This window comes from Salmo trutta, chromosome 33 (assembly GCF_901001165.1).
Source record: "Salmo trutta chromosome 33, fSalTru1.1, whole genome shotgun sequence".
NCBI classification, from domain to species: domain Eukaryota; kingdom Metazoa; phylum Chordata; class Actinopteri; order Salmoniformes; family Salmonidae; genus Salmo; species Salmo trutta.
This window is the reverse complement of record NC_042989.1, coordinates 25,712,407-25,731,020: the sequence shown is the minus strand read 5'-3', so window position 1 is coordinate 25,731,020 and position 18,614 is coordinate 25,712,407. Positions and strand designations below refer to the sequence as shown.

The following is an 18,614-nucleotide window of genomic DNA, read 5'->3' as shown; positions in this document are numbered from 1 at the left end:
TACTGCTACACCTGGGCCCTGGCAGTAAACCCCCACAGCACATGGCCTACAGTAGAGCCTGGACCTGCTAGAGCAGTACTGCTAGACCTGGGCCCTGGCAGTAAACCCCCACAGCACATGGCCTACAGTAGAGCCTGGACCTGCTAGAGCAGTACTGCTAGACCTGAGCCCTGGCAGTAAACCCCCACAGCACATGGCCTACAGTAGAGCCTGGACCTGCTAGAGCAGTACTGCTAGACCTGGGCCCTGGCAGTAAACCCCAAAAATACTAAAATAATGATTTTCAAGAGAAGATCCAGATCTCAGGGAATAAGACCAAAGTTTTCAATTGGTACAAAATATACAGAGAATTGCACACACTACAATTACGTAGGTTTAAATATAAGCTCATCTGGACACATCAATGAGGCAGTGAATGAACAGAGAGAGAAAGCACACAAGGCATTTTCCGGAATTAAAAAAAAGTGGCTAAAACTAATTGAATGTGTCATTTAACCAATTGCACTTTATGGCAGTGAGGTGAGGGGTCCACTTGCAAAACACGATTTCACCCAATGGGACAAACACCGCAGTGAAAACCTGCATGCAGAGTTCTGTAAGATTCTGCTACATGTCCAGGGGAAAACTACAAACAATGCATGCCGGGCAGAATTAGGCCAACATCCACTAATAATAATAAAAAAAAAAAAAGAGTAATTTACTTTTGGAAACATCATAAATACAGTGACATCCTCTCATATCATTACCAAGAATGCAGAAAGTTAAGCAAAGAAAACAGCCTGTCATCCAGCTGGTCCTGAGTTCACAAACCTGTTCTTCTAACACTGAACACACTGAAGCCCAATCAATCAGAATAACAACCAAATTACAACACAGTCAAACAAAACTACACTACCTATTGGGAAACACAAGCACAAAGCAAAATGCAGTGCTATCTGGCCCTAAATGGACAGTACACCATGGCAAACTATTTAACCATGGTTACCGATCAAAACCTTAGGGAAAACGTAAAGTACAAGCTCAGTGAGCACAGTCTTGCCATTGAGAAGGGTAGACAATCGTTCCTGACAATATAAAACATTTAGAGACTGTCATTTCCCCAAATTTGAAACCCTTATTCAAGGTTTCAGACCTCTCTGATGAGATTAGGCTAGGGGGGATGCAGAGAATGGGGGGGGGGGGGGGGGGGGGGCAGAGAGCTGTGGGTTGGCAGCGCACTACATTGCTGCCTGCCATAAGATGAGGAACAGTGACTGACAGGCACTGTCCTCTAAGCCATTGTATGATTATTTTTACCCTTGATTATTTTGGTTACTGAATGCCCCGTTGACAATCTTGATTATTATTATTATCATTTTAATTCTGTTAATATTGTACGCTTTGGCAATATGTACATTGTTACGTCATGCCAATAAAGACATTTGAATTGAGAGACAGAGAGAGAGTGACACAGCGAGAGGGAGAGACAGAGAGAGAGAGACAGAGAGAGAGAGACAGAGAGAGAGAGAGAGAGAGAGAGAGAGAGAGAGAGACAGACAGAGAGAGACAGAGAGACAGACAGAGACAGACAGAGAGAGACAGAGAGAGAGAGAGACAGAGAGAGAGACAGAGAGAGAGAGAGACAGAGAGAGAGAGAGAGACAGAGAGAGACAGAGAGAGAGAGAGAGACAGAGAGAGAGAGAGAGACAGAGACAGAGAGAGAGACAGAGAGAGAGAGAGACAGAGAGAGAGAGAAACAGAGAGAGAGAGAGAAACAGAGAGAGAGAGATAGAGACAGATGTCTATTCTCCCTCCATGCTAGGGATGGAGCCATGAAGGAGATGATGCTAGCAGTGTCCATGAAGGAGATGATGCTAGCAGTGTCCATGAAGGAGATAATGCTAGCAGTGTCCATGAAGGAGAAGATGCTAGCAGTGTCCATGAAGGAGAAGATGCTAGCAGTGTCCATGAAGGAGAAGATGCTAGCAGTGTCCATGAAGGAGAAGATGCTAGCAGTGTCCATGAAGGACATGATGCTAGCAGTGGGCTTTGGAGCTCAGTACCCTGCCTCATCCCTAGCAGACCAACCCTGACTGTCTTTACAACTCTCTACTATTCAGGATGTCTATCTGGGGTAATATTCATGTGCTGGGGCCTCGGCGTGACAGTGAGGTTAGTAGCATGCAGAGGAGTGTTGACAGTATGGGCATTAGACCGAGACACAGGGCCTCTCTCTGAGTGTGACAGTAACAAGCCGTCTTTCGACTGAGCCCAGGTCAGTGTAATTATATAGAGATCGCTCTAAGACTGGTGCCAAGTCATCTTCAGCCTCGCTACCACAGCACAGCTGTCCTTGATGAGGGGCGCCGAGCAGCAAACACATTTATACGCACAGCACACACACTTATTTGCACACATATACTTAAGCAACTGTGTTTCAAGATTGCTTATGTTCATGATCTCTCTGTTGATTATTCTGTAGGTTGAATTAATCGCTCTCTCATTCTGTCTTCCTCTCTGTATGTTTATTCAGACTCATCCTGCCCAGTGTGGGCAGTACCAGTGGCAGCGTAGATTCAGTCTTACCTTGCTGTGTTGTATGGCCCTGTGGCTGTTGTAGGAGGGCTGTAGACCATTCTCCAGCCCAGAGCCTAAGGACTCACCAAGGACCTCTGGCACCAAGGACACATCTGTAAGACACAGCAATTAGCATTAGCATCACATTTACAGGATGATGTTCAGTGTTTTATAGTTAACTGGCTTGGCTATTTAATACAAGCACAGCCAATTGGAATAGTGGTATATATGAAGGAAATGTTGTTGTCCTCGAGGCCAGTCCTGTCACACACCATTTCCTCTGAGAGGGGGTGATGATTACAGTTCAGCATCCATCTGCTGACCACATAGCACACACACAGTTCTGTAGTTCCAGTGTACCATGCCATCATAGGTGTCTACAGGGAGATGTGGACTAGAAATGCAGCATTCTAAAACATTACAGTGAAGTGGCTCTTCCATTTGTCAGTCAAGGGAACCAATCAAACCATTCCCTTGGTCTGTTGGACATGGTCTCAGCGGAGAGCTGATGATAATTAACTCCTGTAGCAGTCGTTCTAAACATCCCATTTTGGGAAAGTTCACAGTCAGTCACACGGTGCCTCTGGTTAAAGGCACCTGACTGGATTAACTGAGGTCAGATCTGATTACACTAACTGGGTCTGGTAGGCACATCTACCCTCCCTGCCTTCTTCCCTCCCTGCTTCTAACAAACTCACAGGCTATTGGGAAATCAACTCAGCACATGAGCACAATCAATTGATTTGACCTTTTGATTGGTAGGTAAACACCTGGCGAATGAGGCTTTTCAGAAGCACTTATCAGAGAGATGCAGCTGGACAAACCCTTTCCCTACTAAGCATATCTCAAAGCAATATAATATGTCACAAAACATTTCACACACACCAGGGGTCCTGGCTGGTTGTTGTCACACTAGCATGGCTCAGAGAGTTGACCTCGCATCACCCTCGTCAGCCTGACTGGGATCACACCCCCTCTAGAGGCAGAGTATGAAACTGCAGTCATGTTGTTCCTATCTCATATCTTATGTACAGTAAGATGCTTTTATCTCCATCTGAGTGGCAAGCCAGTGGCTACACAGTTTTTGGTAAGTTGTACTGCATGTCATCATCAGTCCTGTAGTGTGAAGTGTTGCCTGGGGTGTTGGTTCAGGATGTTGTCGTGACAAATTACTGTCATTCACTCTCTTGTACAACTGTGAGAACTCGACACCCTAACTACTTGAAAAGAGAAACTTTCTGAATTCTCATATGCAGAATAAATGACCTAAAGCATAATTACATGAAAACCCTATCTGTATAAATAGCGTGGTGAGATAATCCCTCAGAGAATCAAATTGCTGCATGAAAATTCATCATCATTTCACTAACGAGCAAAACTATGAAGACATAGACCACATCGTCACCAGCTAAAGCAATTACACAAACTTAATTTCCACTGCATACAAGACACTTCTTCAAAGTCATGAAACATATAAATATACAGTAGAGGAAAACATGACTATATATTTTGATACCCTCACCTTAGAAATGAATGTATTTTGATACCCTCACCTTAGAAATTAATGTATTTTAATACCCTCACCTTAGAAATGAATGGATTCTGATACCCTCACCTTAGAAATGAATGTATTTTGATACCCTCACCTTAGAAATTAATGTATTTTAATACCCTCACCTTAGAAATGAATGGATTCTGATACCCTCACCTTAGAAATGAATGGATTCTGATACCCTCACCTTAGAAATGAATGCCAGTCAGGGAAGAGTAAAACTATGTGGGGTTTAAAAGACTAACGCCTGCTCATGCAACTGTGACTGTTTCAGCTAGCTGCATGCGAGGCGTTACTCCAGAACCCTGCCTCACTGTGTCAGTCATCACCGGAAACTAAGCCTACGATAGGAAGAGACCTTCAGTAAAACACCTTCTTATTAAAACACTTCCTCTGTCCCCTGAACATACATGTTCCTAAGCTTAAGACCTTTCTAGACATTTCCACTGCTCATCGGTCCGGCTGACTGAAGGGTCAATGTGGCTGATGGATTTTCAGGAAGTATAGCCTCTGCTGAGTCCTCAACAACTGGATGCTCCAGTTTTCAGGGAAAATGGAAAGGGACCATGACACAACTTCTACTTTTAGATGTTAACCAAGGCAACACTCCGTCTCAACTCCTCTGCCACATTTACCGAATTGGTTGAACAGTGTAGAAGAGAACCTCCCCAGACAGTTTTTTCTCTCTTTTCTCGGTAGGACCAGTATATAGGGGGATATAGTTAAAGCCTGCTATGTTAGGTTCAAGGAAGTATAACGTATTGGGGCTGATGGGTTTTGAGGAAGTATAACGTATTGGGGCTGATGGGTTTTGAGGAAGTATAACGTATTGGGGCTGATGGGTTTTGAGGAAGTATAACGTATTGGGGCTGATGGGTTTTGAGGAAGTATAACGTATTGGGGCTGATGGGTTTTGAGGAAGTATAACGTATTGGGGCTGATGGGTTTTGAGGAAGTATAACGTATTGGGGCTGATGGGTTTTGAGGAAGTATAACGTATTGGGGCTGATGGGTTTTGAGGAAGTATAACGTATTGGGGCTGATGGGTTCTGAGGAAGTATTTGACTCTCATAAAAAGGAAGTCTGTGGTGACTTCATAGGGTGTAAGTGACAAACAGATCATCTAAATGATCTTCTCTACAGACAGAGATAAGCAGACGTAGAAGAGAGGGCTGTAAAAGAGAGAGAGAGAGCTGGAGAATTGTAAGCCAAATTCTTTGAAAGATGAGTGATGATTAGTATTTTGTTTATATAATGTTTATAATAGTAATGTCATTTCATACAGAAAACCAATTGTTGGCACTTTCCACAGAACCCTACAGCATTTGTCTGATATTCTGGCATCCTTTCAATAATGAGATCACATTGGTGGAGAGAAGCAAGTCAGCGCAACATCTTGCCGATAGACCATTTCCAGAGAAAGTGTTGGGAACGGAATCGAGGCAGGTTGGTGGTACCCACACCTACTGATAGTAGGCCCAGTCCTGCCACAGTATCTGCCAAGTAGCAGCAATTCTGTGGAAGTGTGACTGTGACTATATCACCAGCCATCTGCCACAGCCAGGAACACTTGTTGGCAGCGGTGAGTAGAGAGACATGTTGTATGTTTACTGGTCTCAGTGCACAGTAGATAGTATACATCAGGGGTATTCAACCGGGGATCCGTGGACCCCAAGGGGGCCATACTGTAGGGGGTCCTGGACTTCCTGACGGGTCGCCCCCATGTGGTTAAGATAGGCAAAAACACCTCCAATACACTGATCCTCAACACAGGGGCCCCACAAGGGTGGGTGCTCAGCCCTCTCCTGTACTCCCTGTTCGCCCATGACTGCATGGCCACGCACACCTCCAACTTAATCATTAAGTTTGCAGACGACACAACAGTCGTAGGCCTGATTACCAACAACGACAAGACAGCCTAAAGGGAGGTGGTGAGGGCCCCGGTGGAGTGGTGCAATGAAAATAACCACTCCCTCAACAAAACGAAGGAGCTGATCGTGGAATTCAGGAGACAGCAGAGGGAGCACAGCCCCATCCGCATCGATGTGGCCGCAGTGGAGAAGGTGAAAAGCTTCAAGTTCCTCAGCATACACATCACTGACAATCTGAAATGGTACACCCACACAGACAGTATGGTGAAAAAGGCACAAGAGCGCCTCTTCAACCTCACGAAGCTGAAGAAATTTGGCTTGGCCCTTAAGACCATCACAAACTTTTACAGATGAACCATTAAGAGCATCCTGTCGGGCTGTATCACTACTTGGTATGGCAACTGCACCGTCCGCAACCGCAGGGCTTTCCAGAGGGTGGTGCGGTCTGCCCAACACATCACCGGTTGCACACTGCCTGCCCTCCAGGACATCTACAGCACCTGGTGTCACAGGAAGGCCCAAATGACATCAAGGACCTCAGCCATCCGAGCCACGGCCTGTTCACCCCGCTATCATCCAGAAGGCGAGGTCAGTACAGTTGCATCAAAGCTGGGAGTGAAAGACATCTTCTATCTCAAGGCCATCACTCTGTTAAATAGACATCACTAGCCGGCCTCCACTCAGTACCCTGCCCTGAACTTGGTCACTTTCAATAGCCGGATACCACCCGGTTACTCAATCCTGCACCTTAGAGGCTGCTGCCCTATGTAGATAGACATGGAATCACTGGTCACTTTAATAATGTTTACATCATGTTTTATTCATTTCATATGTATATACTGTATTCTAGTCAAGGTCATCCTTTTCAACTATTGCTGTACATATACTATTCTATCCTACATATTCTATCCACATACTGTCCATAATGTCTATACTGTACTTAGAAATGTCCTTGTTTTTGAAAGAAAAGCAAATTTTTGTCCATTAAAATAACAAATTGATCAGAAATACAGTGTAGACATTGTTAATGTTGTAAATGACTATTGTAGCTGGAAACTGATTTTTTATGGAATATCTACATAGGCGTACAGAGGCCCATTATCAGCAATCATCACTCCTGTGTTCCAATGGCACATTGTGTTAGCTAATCCAAGTTAAAATTTTAAAAGGCTAATTGATCATTAAAAAGCTATTTTACAATTATGGTAGCACAGCTGAAAACTGTTTGTGGGTTTGATTACAAGCTCAAAATGGCCAGAAACAAATAACATTCTTCTGAAACTAGTCAGTCTATTCTTGTTCTGAGAAATGAAGGCTATTCCATGTGAGAAATTGCCAAGAAACTGAAGATCTCGTGCAACGCTGTTTACTTCTCCCTTCACAGAACAGGGCAAACTGGCTCTAACCAGAATAGAAAGAGGAGTGGGAGGCCCTGGTGCACAACTGAGCAAGAGAACAAGCACATAAGAGTGTCTAGTTTGAGAAACAGACGCCTCACAAGTCCTTAACTGGCAGCTTCATTAAATAGTACCCGCAAGACACAAGTCTCAATGTCAACAGTGAAGAGGTGACTCCGGGATGCTGGCCTTCTAGGCAGTGCTGCAAAGAAAAAGCCATATCTCAGACTGGCCAATAAAATATTAAGATGGGCAAAAGAACACAGACACTGGACAGAGGAACAACATTAACAATGTCTACAATGTATTTTTGATCAATTTGATGTTATTTTAATAGACAAAAAATGTGCTTTTCTTTCAAAAACAAGGACATTCCTAAGTGTCCCCAAACTTTTGAATGGTAGTGTATATATGCAGTACCAGTCAAAAGTTTGGATACACCGACTCATTACAGGGTTTTCTACATTGTAGAATAATAGTGAAGACATCAAAACTATGAAATAACACACATGGAATCATGTAGTAACCAAAGAAAGTGTTAAACAAATAATTATTCAAAGTAGCCACCCTTTGCCTTGATGACAGCTTTGCACACTCTTGGTATTCTCTCAACCAGCTTCATGAGGTAGTCACCTGGAACGCATTTAAATTAACAGGTGTGCCTTGTTAAAAGTCAATTTGTGGAATTTATTTCCTTCTTAAAATGCGTTTGAGCCAATCAGTTGTGTTGTGACAAGGTAGGGGTGGTGTCCCTTAGAAGCTGGTTGAGAGAATGCCAAGAGTGTGCAAAGCTGTCATCAAGGCAAAGGGTGGCTACTTTGAAGAATCTCAAATATGAAATATATTTGTATTTGTTTAACACTTGTTTGGTTACTACATGACTCCATATGTGTTATTTCATAGTTCTGATGTCTTCACTATTATTCTACAATGTAAAAATAAAGAAAAACCCTGTAATGAGTAGATGTGTCCAAACTTTTGACTGGTACTGTATTTATACTCCGGACTCCGATATTGCTCGTCCTAATATTTCTATATTTCTAAAATTAATTATTTTACTTTTAGATTTGTGTGTATTCTTAGATATTACTGAACTGTTGGAGACAGGAACACAAGCATTTCACTACACCCGCAATAACATCTGCTAAATAAATAAATAAATAAATAAATAAATAAATAAAAATATATATAATATAAAATAAATATCGTTAGCAACAGAAAACACATTTTCAAAGAAAAGAAGAATATCTTCTTTCTAATGATCAAATTACACTCACTGGAGCTCATTATACTCACTGGAGTCTCTGACATATGCTTTGAAAAAGCACCCGCGGGTACTGGTCACGGCAAGTGCCGCTGGCTGCTGGTAACCTGTTTTGACTTGGACATACATTTCTGCCGACACTTGGCTAACCTTTGTTTAACCAGCTAAACAGCTGCTATTAGCTAAAATGTTCTCCTAGCTAATAGGCTATGGTAGAGTTCATACTTCCTCTTCCAATTATGTGGGGAGGTGAAAATAATGAAAAACGATCTACCAAATCTATTCATTTAAAACATGTGATTACTTCTCCTTGACATTATTATTCACCTGATAAGACAAGAAAAAATGTATATTCTTAGCATATGATGGGGGTCCCTGGGCCGCCTCGATGGAGGCCCCTGGGCAAGAAAAGGTTGAAGACCCCTGGTATAAAATACTAATTCAAGGCAGACATCAATAAGTTATCAATCTGACTGTGTAATGTAGGTAATTGAGTTAGCTTCATAGTAAACCAGCTGACGCTCTGAGTTTGATCATACCATTGATGCCAGTTCTTTGAGCCAGTGACCTGAAGCCCAGAGGATTTTCCCACACTGTATAGCTACAGTAATTGTGTTAGACCTGTGAAGTGATGCCTACCAGCCTTTTGGCAAAGACACAGTATTGTGTGTGCGCGCACGCGCGTGTGTCTTAGTGTGAGTGTGAGTGTGCACAATCTCACCTGTAGTGAACTTGGCGTGGTGGTGTGTGTCCAGGAAGTCCTGCAGCAGCTGCGATTGGTTGGACAGTGGGGTCGGAGTCGAGGGGTCAGAGGTCAGGGGTGAGGTGGGCGGTGCGTCCCGTCTGAGGGTGAGCTGGAGGGTCTGCTCAGCGAACAGCTTCTGGATCAGACCCAGGTCCAAAGTTGACACGCCTCGACTGTTCAGAACCACAATCTCATTACCTGGTCTCAGGCCTGGGTGAGGAACACACAGTAAGAAATAAAGTCACACTACAGTAACACAGAGATATGTATGTAGTGTAAATAAACATCCTCTCACTGTCAACTGCGTTTATTTTCAGCAAACTTAACATGTGTAAATATTTGTATGAACATAACAAGATTCAACAACTGAGACATAAAATGAACAAGTTCCACAGACATGTGACTAACAGAAATGGAATAATGTGTCCCTGAACAAAGGGGGGGTCAAAATCAAAAGCAACAGTCAGTATCTGATGTGGCCACCAGCTGCATTAAGTACTGCAGTGTATGTCCTCCTCATGGACTGCACCAGATTTGCCAGTTCTTGCTGTGAGATGTTACCGGACTCTTCCACCAAGGCACCTGCAAGTTCCTGGACATTTCTGGGGGGATTGGCCCTAGCCCTCACCCTCCGATCCAACAGGTCCCAGACGTGCTCAATGGGATTGAGATCCGGGCTCTTCGCTGGCTATGGCAGAACACTGACATTCCTGTCTTGCAGGAAATCACGCACAGAACGAGCAGTATGGCTGGTGGTATTGTCATGCTGGAGGGTCATGTCAGGATGAGCTTGCAGGAAGGGTACCACATGAGGGAGGAGGATGTCTTCCCTGTAACGCACAGCGATGAGATTGCCTGCAATGACAACAAGCTCAGTCTGATGATGCTGTGACACACCGCCCCAGACCATGACGGACCCTCCACCTCCAAATTGATCCCGCTCCAGAGTACAGGCCTCGGTGTAACGCTCATTCCTTCAACGATAAACGCGAATCCGACCATCACCAATTGTGAGACAAAACCGCGACTCGTCAGTGAAGCGCACTTTTTGCCAGTCCTGTCTGGTCCAGCAACGGTGGGTTTGTGCCTATAGGCAACGTTGTTGCCGGTGATGTCTGGTAATGACCTGCCTTACAACAGGCCTACAAGCCCTCAGTCCAGCCTCTCTCAGCCTATTGCGGACAGTCTGAGCACTGATGGAGGGATTGTGCGTTCCTGGTGTAACTCGTGCAGTTGTTGTTGCCATCCTGTTCCTGTCCAGCAGGTGTGATGTTCAGATGTACCGATCCTGTGCAGGTGTTGTCACACGTGGTCTGCCACTGTGAGGATGATCAGCTGTCCATCCTGTCTTCCTGTAGCGCTGTCTTAGGCGTCTCACAGTACAGACATTGCAATTTATTGCCTTGGCCACATCTGCAGTCCTCATGCCTCCTTGCAGTATGCCTAAGGCACGTTCACGCAGATGAGCAGGGACCCTGGGCATCTTTCTTTTGGTGTTTTTCAGAGTCAGTAGAAAGGCATCTTTAGTGTCCTAAGTTTTCATAACTGTGACCTTAATTTCCTACCGTCTGTAAGCTGTTGGTGTCTTATCGACCGTTCCACAGGTGCATGTTCATTAATTGTTTATGGTTCATTGAACAAGCATGGGAAACAGTGTTTAAACCCTTTACAATGAAGATCTGTGAAGTTAATTTGGATTTTTACAAATAATATTTGAAAGACAGTGTCCTGAAAAAGGGACATTTCTTCTTTTGCAGAGTTTATTAATCAAAGTTAAGTGAAGTGAACATACCTTCACTGAAGGCCAGTCCATCAGGCAGAACCTCACTGACAAAGATGCGGCTGTTCCTCTGTTCATCTATGTGCCCTGTGACTGCAAAGCCTGACATCAGAGATGAGAGACAGCATCAACGATGGCTAGTGCAATGATCATATATTTACAAATAGAGCTGAACTAATGATTTATAGGATCTATGAGGCAATGACACACACATACTGTTCCTGTCTGCTAGAGTACAGAACACCTACCAAAGTCTCCAGTGCAGGCAGGTCTCGTCATGTGCAGGGTGAATACATTCATTGGAAACACCTCTAGCTCGTCATACAACTGCACAAAGGAAACAACTCAGTCAGATAACACCTTCACACATAGGTCAGGGATGTTAAACACAACTAAAATCCCCTGTGCATTTCCAGTGAAGTATTATGCTGAATAAGGTGTTAGCTCACCAGGTCATGTAGGAGTTCGCTGGGTGCTGGGGTGCGGACCTCTACGTTCTGGGCCACACATCTGTGCAGTCTGAGACAGTGCAGGTTAGGGTCCAGCTGCGTCAACTGTGACAGGGAAACATTATCTGTCAACACCCTGAATGCAGCAATAAACAGCAAATACAACTAGTCTAGACCAGGCACCTGGTCTACACAAAAAGGCATATGACGTGGGATGTGTTCACTGCAGCACAAAGGTGATTAAGATGAAGTGGCGTCAAGTTTGATGAATAAAGTGTGTGTGTACATGTGTCTGTGCTGTGTGGGTGTGAGAATGAGCATCCCACTGCTGTCACACCCAACACACAGGTCAGAGAGTGCATGGCAGTGTATGTGTGTGTGTGTGTATATATATATATATATACCAGACCCTAAGGGCAGGGAGTAGGATACAGACAATGAGACAGCAAAGTAACTGTCTGGAACTGTCTACTGTACAAGCCATTTAAAAAATGGACACAAGAGCTCTAACAATGGGCATAACACTAAATAAGATATGAGGGGTTCACAAAAGGCACAAGAGCATGAGTTGGTCAAATGACTGACAGATTGGAGCTTCTAACATGACTACATTGACAAGAGTTGTTTTTAAATAAAAGCAGGCTTAATAAGAGCAAGGCATAACCTCAAGTAAAAGCTTTTCTCATTAAGTACTGTTTCATAACTAAAACTAAGTGTTCAGAGCTCTCAGAACCCTAATATTAAAACACTCACTGGGCCTTGACTCACCTTGCAGGCTAGGGAGACGACATCAGCCACTGTATGGTCCCGTCTCATAGGCACTTGGACGGCGTGGCTGTCAGGCATGTAAACACAGCTCAGTGTTTCACCACTGCTCTCCCATTGACCGCCCTCAGGGGGAGCCAGAGAGTAGTGGTTGGTCAGGCTGTCCAGTCTCTGACAGGAGGGAGAGAGGGAGAGCAAGAAAATGAGAAAGGGAGAGGAAGAAAAGGAGAAAGAGAGAGCGAGAGAAAGGAAGGGAGAGAGAGAGAAGCAGACAGATCAATAGGTTTCCATTAAACCGATGCAGAAACTGGCAGTGGCTCAAAGTCCAGTACGAAGATGTCATGCAATTAGCCATTTAGACATCACAGGACGCAGTTGTTTCATATAATAGCCATCATAATGATGGTGTACACAAGGGAATTGATTACAGGGGGTTATTGGCAGAGTTTGTGAGGAGCGCGTCTACAACGACATCTACAACGATCTACAAAAATACTTTGCATCATCATGATGATAATAGGCTCATTTAGTTCTGAGTGCCATCCAGATGATTTCATGTTTAGTGATGGATTAATGGCTGCCTTGACAGGCTCCTTCCTGGAGTCCATCAGGCCAATTATTCCCTATCCACATTAACAATGAGGTTGGGGTTAGTATTAATGCTGGGTTGTCCTGCCACGGGGCCTCAGAAGCAGCAGTATTTGGGTTTTGGTTGCGACTCCATGTCTCTGAAGGGAAAACAGCCACTGCTGCATTAAGGGTTGTGGGCGATGCCACAGTAACTACACAGACCACAGCTGTTATACAGGCTCCACATAGCGAGTAAACACTCAAACATGTTTAAAAAGTCACAACCAGCAGAAACAACCAATGATTCAGCAGCACTTCAATGAAAACACTTCGGCACTAGAGAGAGAGACATTAAAATGTACAGTTGCTGTGTGGACTGAAGTAGAATAGTGCCGTTTTAGCACATTGGTAGACTACAGAGAGTGGTGTGTGTCTCCTGGACTCTGTGTGTCACAGAGGAAAACCTTGGGAGACATTCTCCCTCAGAGACCAGAGTGAGACTAGGGGACTAAGATCTCTTTGACTGGGCCTATGTTTGTTGGGCATAAACATATGGTCACACGCGCACACAGAGAGAGTCTGGCGAGGATAACAAAGTGGCTTTCTGACCGAGGTTGCTGGAAAAACATGGTTGTACAAGAAAACAAGAAAACAGTCATTTCATTTTCCAGCAACATGTCCATCTGGGAAGAGAAACCTGACAGAACGCTGCCAACATAAAGCCTACCAATGTTCTGGCCAACGGGTTGCTCTAACCTTTGTGGAGACAAGCAACAGAGAGCTGATTCTTTCACAACTTTCTGTCCACTCCTGTGGGTTAATGAGGTCATGTTTATACTTTCAGAGGGAGAGAAAAATGGTTGTCTTGGGAAAGGTTGCTTAACAACCCCCCTGCCTGCCTGTCTGTCTGTCTGTCCATCCAACATGGTGTGATTGGAAAATAACTGTTCTGTTGGCAGTTGGTGACCAGTCTGCCTCTTCACCTCAAGCCAAGTACATTTTTACATTTTAGTCATTTAGCAGACACATATCTATCCAGTAGTGAGTACTGGTCCCCCGTGGGAATCAAACCCACAACCCTGGTGTTGCAAGCACCCTGCTTTACCAACTGAGCCACACGGGACCCAGTCATTAGTTGACCCAGGCAGGGTTGTAACGGCCTGGTCATCTTTCCACAGGCACTGCCAAGCCTCAGCACGTGCCGGCCCTTAACGTACGTGTGAGTGTGTATGTGTGTGTGTGTGTTTGTCTGTCTGTGTTTGTCTGTGTGTGCGTGTGTCAAAACCCAAACCTATACTTCAGACTTTCCTCTCAGACTTTCCTCTTTCTAGCAGCGAACCACCACCATGAACCTTCGTAACCCTCTTTCTAGCAGCGAACCACCACCATGAACCTTCGTAACCCTCTTTCTAGCAGCAAACCTCCACCATGAACTTTTGTAACCCTCTTTCTAGCAGCGAACCACCACCATAAACCTTCGTAACCCTCTTTCTAGCAGCGAATCACCACCATGAACCTTCGTAACCCTCTTTCTAGCAGCGAACCACCACCATGAACCTTCGTAACCCTCTTTCTAGCAGCAAACCACCACCATAAACCTTCGTAACCCTCTTTCTAGGAGCGAACCACCACCATGAACCTTCGTAACCCTCTTTCTAGCAGCGAACCACCCCCATAAACCTTCGTAACCCTCTTTCTAGCAGCGAACCACCACCATGAACCTTCGTAACCCTCTTTCTAGCAGCGAACCACCACCATGAACCTTCGTAACCCTCTTTCTAGCAGCGAACCACCACCATGAACCTTCGTAACCCTCTTTCTAGCAGCGAACCACCACCATGAACCTTCGTAACCCTCTTTCTAGCAGCGAACCACCACCATGAACCTTCGTAACCCTCTTTCTAGCAGCGAACCACCACCATGAACCTTCGTAACCCTCTTTCTAGCAGCGAACCACCACCATGAACCTTCGTAACCCTCTTTCTAGCAGCGAACCACCACCATGAACCTTCGTAACCCTCTTTCTAGCAGCGAACCACCACCATGAACCTTCGTAACCCTCTTTCTAGCAGCGAACCACCACCATGAACCTTCGTAACCCTCTTTCTAGCAGCGAACCACCACCATGAACCTTCGTAACCCTCTTTCTAGCAGCGAACCACCACCATGAACCTTCGTAACCCTCTTTCTAGCAGCGAACCACCACCATGAACCTTCGTAACCCTCTTTCTAGCAGCGAACCACCACCATGAACCTTCGTAACCCTCTTTCTAGCAGCGAACCACCACAAACCTTCGTAACCCTCTTTCTAGCAGCGAACCACCACAAACCTTCGTAACCCTCTTTCTAGCAGCGAACCATCACACAAAAACACTCAACTCTGTACAGTGCCTCCTAGCAACATCCTAACACATACTACAGCCTAACAGATACCACAGCCTAACACACACTGCTCTTTTTTATAAGAGGAAATAGAACACTATTATAATTCCATAGTGTACTTGGGTCTTTCTACACTAGACAACTTGTTACAGCTGTTGATAAGTCATTGATAAATCTGCCACTTTTCTTCATGTCATTACATTAAGATATAAGGGGTCATAGCTATAGTCAATACAATTCACAAGTTGATTTAAAACCTGTTTAACCCTTTATCATGGTTGGTGTCTTCAAGGATTTGTCCAAAATCGTGTGACAAAACATTACTTTTCTGTCCTTGCATTTATGGAAGTGTAAGTTGCTGTTATACATATATTAAGCATTAATCAGTTAAAATTAGACATTGAACTTGAACCCTGTAAGAATCATGGAGTATGATGGGACGGCTGCCGGATGTCAGGGGTTTCTACTCCAGCTGGAGCTCTACCTGGCGACCGTCCACCCGGCTCCTTCAGGGCGTGAGAGCATGTCCGCCCTCGTCTCCTGCCGCTCGACCCTCATGCGGGTGGTCGAACACTGGCCGAAAGCGACGGGTGAACTCTGCGTAATGGTCCAATGCCGCGTCTTTCTCACTCCATACTGCGTTGGCCCACTCCCTGGAGTGCCAGTGTTCGACCACCCGCATGAGGGTCGAGCGGCGGGTGAACGTCTGTTCCACCTGAGGCAGGGGACGAGGAGCGAGCAGGATTTCGCCTTGGGTTTCCGGACCCTGGCCGCCAGCGCGGGATGGAACAACAGGGCCCTGATCGATCACTACCGGTGTAGTCTGCACGAGGACGTCCGTTGGGAGATGGCCTGCCGAGACACCACCCTCACATTGGACCAGCTGGTGGACGTGTCCATCCGGCTGGACAACCTGCTGACTACCCGCGGACGTCCGGATCGGGGCCTGTCAGTTCCATCTCCCAGCACCTCCGCTCCGACGCCCATGGAGCTGGGAGGTGCTGCACTTAGGGCGACCGGAGGAGGGGCCATTCCCTGCACCATCTGTGGCCGCAGAGGGCACACTGCTGGTCGGTGCTGGGGGGGTTCCTCAGGGAGTCGAGGCAGCTGGCAGGGCACTGTCGTGTCACCCCAGGTGATTCGGCACCAGGCTCACCCAGAGCCCCCTGATGCTCACATGTATGTGTTTATTTCATTTCCTGAGTTTTCCCCGCATTCCCAGCATAAGGCGCTAGTAGATTCAGGTGCAGCTGGGAATTTTATTGACCGTTCATTTGCCCATAGTTTAGGGATTCCCCTTGTTCCTGTGGATATGCCCTTCACTGTGCACGCCCTAGATAGTCGACCATTAGGGTCAGGGCTGATTAGGGAGGCCACCGCTCCACTAGACATGGTTACGCAGGGTCATAAGGAGAGAAGCAGTCTCTTCCTTATTGATTCTCCTGCGTTTCCCGTGGTGCTGGGATTGATTACCCTGGTTGGCCTGTCATAACCCCACTATTTCGTGGCAACAGAGGGCTCTCAAGGGGTGGTCATGAGAGTGCTCAGGGAGGTATGTGGGGGTTTCCATCGGTGCGACTATGGTGGAAAGTCCAGACCAGGTCTCCACCGAGCGCATCCCCTCAGAATATGCCAATTTGGCTCTCGCCTTCTGTAAGAAGAGGGCGACTAAATTACCACCTCATCGACGGGGGGGGATTGTGCGATAAATCTCCTGGTAGACGCAGCACTTCCCAGGAGTCACGTGTTTCCTCTGTCACAGGAGGAGACGGTGGCTATGGAAACATATGTCTCCGAATCCCTGGGGCAGGGATACATTCGGCCCTCCACTTCACCTGCCTCCTCGAGTTTCTTTTTTGTGAAGAAGAAGGATGGGGGTCTGCACCCGTGTATTGACTATCGAGGTATCAATCAGATCACTGTGAGGTACAGCTACCCGCTGCCTCTCATCGCCAGTGCGATCGAGTCAATGCACGGGGCACTCTTCTTCACAAAATTGGATCTCAGGAGCGCTTACAACCTGGTGCGTATCCAGGAGGGGGACAAGTGGAAGACGGCATTTTGTACCACCTCAGGGCACAATGAGTACCTCGTCATGCCGTACAGGTTGATGAATGCTCCATCAGTCTTCCAGGCCTTTGTTGACAAGATATTCCGGGACCTGCACAGGCAGGATGTAGTGGTGTATATCGACGACATTCTGATATACTCCGCTACACGCGCCGAGCATGTGTCCCTGTTGCGCAGGGTGCTTGGTCGACTGTTGGAGCATGACCTGTACGTCAAGGCTGAGAAATGTCTGTTCTTCCAACAGTCCGTCTCCTTCCTAGGGTACCGCATTTCCACGTCAGGGGTGGAGATGGAGAGTGACCGCATTTCAGCCGTGCGTAATTGGCCGACTCCCACCACGGTAAAGGAAGTGCAGTGGTTTCTAGGATTTGCCAACTACTACCGGAGGTTTATCCGGGGTTTTGGTCAGGTAGCGGCTCCCATTACCTCACTGCTGAAGGTGGGACCGGTTTGGCTGCAGTGGTCGGCTGAGGCGGACAGGGCGTTTGGTCACCTGAAAGCTCTGTTTACCTCGGCTCCCGTGCTGGCTCATCCGGATCCCTCTTTGGCGTTCGTAGTGGAGGTGGACGCGTCCGAGGCTGGGATAGGAGCCGTGCTCTCTCAGCACTCGGGCACGCCACCAAAGCTCTGCCCCTGTACTTTCTTTTCGAAGAAGCTCAGCCCGGCGGAGTGAAACTATGATGTGGGGGACCGGGAGCTGTTGGCTGTTGTCAAGGCTCTGAAGGCGTAGAGACATTGGCTTGAGGGGGCTAAACACCATTTTCTCATCTGGACTGACCACCGCAATCTGGAGTACATCCGGGCGGCGAGGAGACTGAACCCTCGCCAGGCAAGGTGGGCTATGTTCTTTACCCATTTTGTTTTCACTTTATCCGACAGACCAGGTTCTCAGAACGCTAAGGCAGACGCACTGTCCCGGATGTATGACACAGAGGAGCAGTCCATGGATCACACTCCCATACTTCCGGCCTCTTGCCTGGTGGCACCGGTGGTGTGGGAGCTGGACGCGGACATCGAGCGGGCATTACGCACAGAGCCCACTCCCCCCCAGTATCCAGTTGGGCGCCTGTATGTTCCGTCTGCTCTCACCCTCCTCTGGTCATCCTGGCATCGGTCGGACGGTGCGTTGCCTTAGTGGGAAGTACTGATGGCCCACCTTGGCCAAGGACGTGAGGGTTTATGTTTCCTCCTGCTCGGTGTGCGCCCAGTGCAA

General features: G+C 46.5%; 1 protein-coding gene across 5 annotated transcripts in view; it reads right to left on the bottom strand.

Annotated features, from left to right (window-relative positions):
* tiam2a (TIAM Rac1 associated GEF 2a) overlaps window positions 1-18,614 on the bottom strand; it is a 108,115-nt gene that overhangs the window by 30,067 nt on the left and 59,434 nt on the right. For 4 of the 5 annotated variants that reach the window (XM_029730471.1, XM_029730473.1, XM_029730472.1 and 1 more), the window contains 6 exons: window positions 12,383-12,550; window positions 11,615-11,719; window positions 11,414-11,492; window positions 11,178-11,267; window positions 9,362-9,595; window positions 2,566-2,669 (listed from right to left, as the gene is read on the bottom strand). In XM_029730471.1, the coding sequence (XP_029586331.1) occupies window positions 2,566-2,669; window positions 9,362-9,595; window positions 11,178-11,267; window positions 11,414-11,492; window positions 11,615-11,719; window positions 12,383-12,550 (780 nt within the window). The remainder of the gene's footprint in view (window positions 1-2,565; window positions 2,670-9,361; window positions 9,596-11,177; window positions 11,268-11,413; window positions 11,493-11,614; window positions 11,720-12,382; window positions 12,551-18,614) is intronic. The other variant, XM_029730474.1, reaches the window with a different exon arrangement.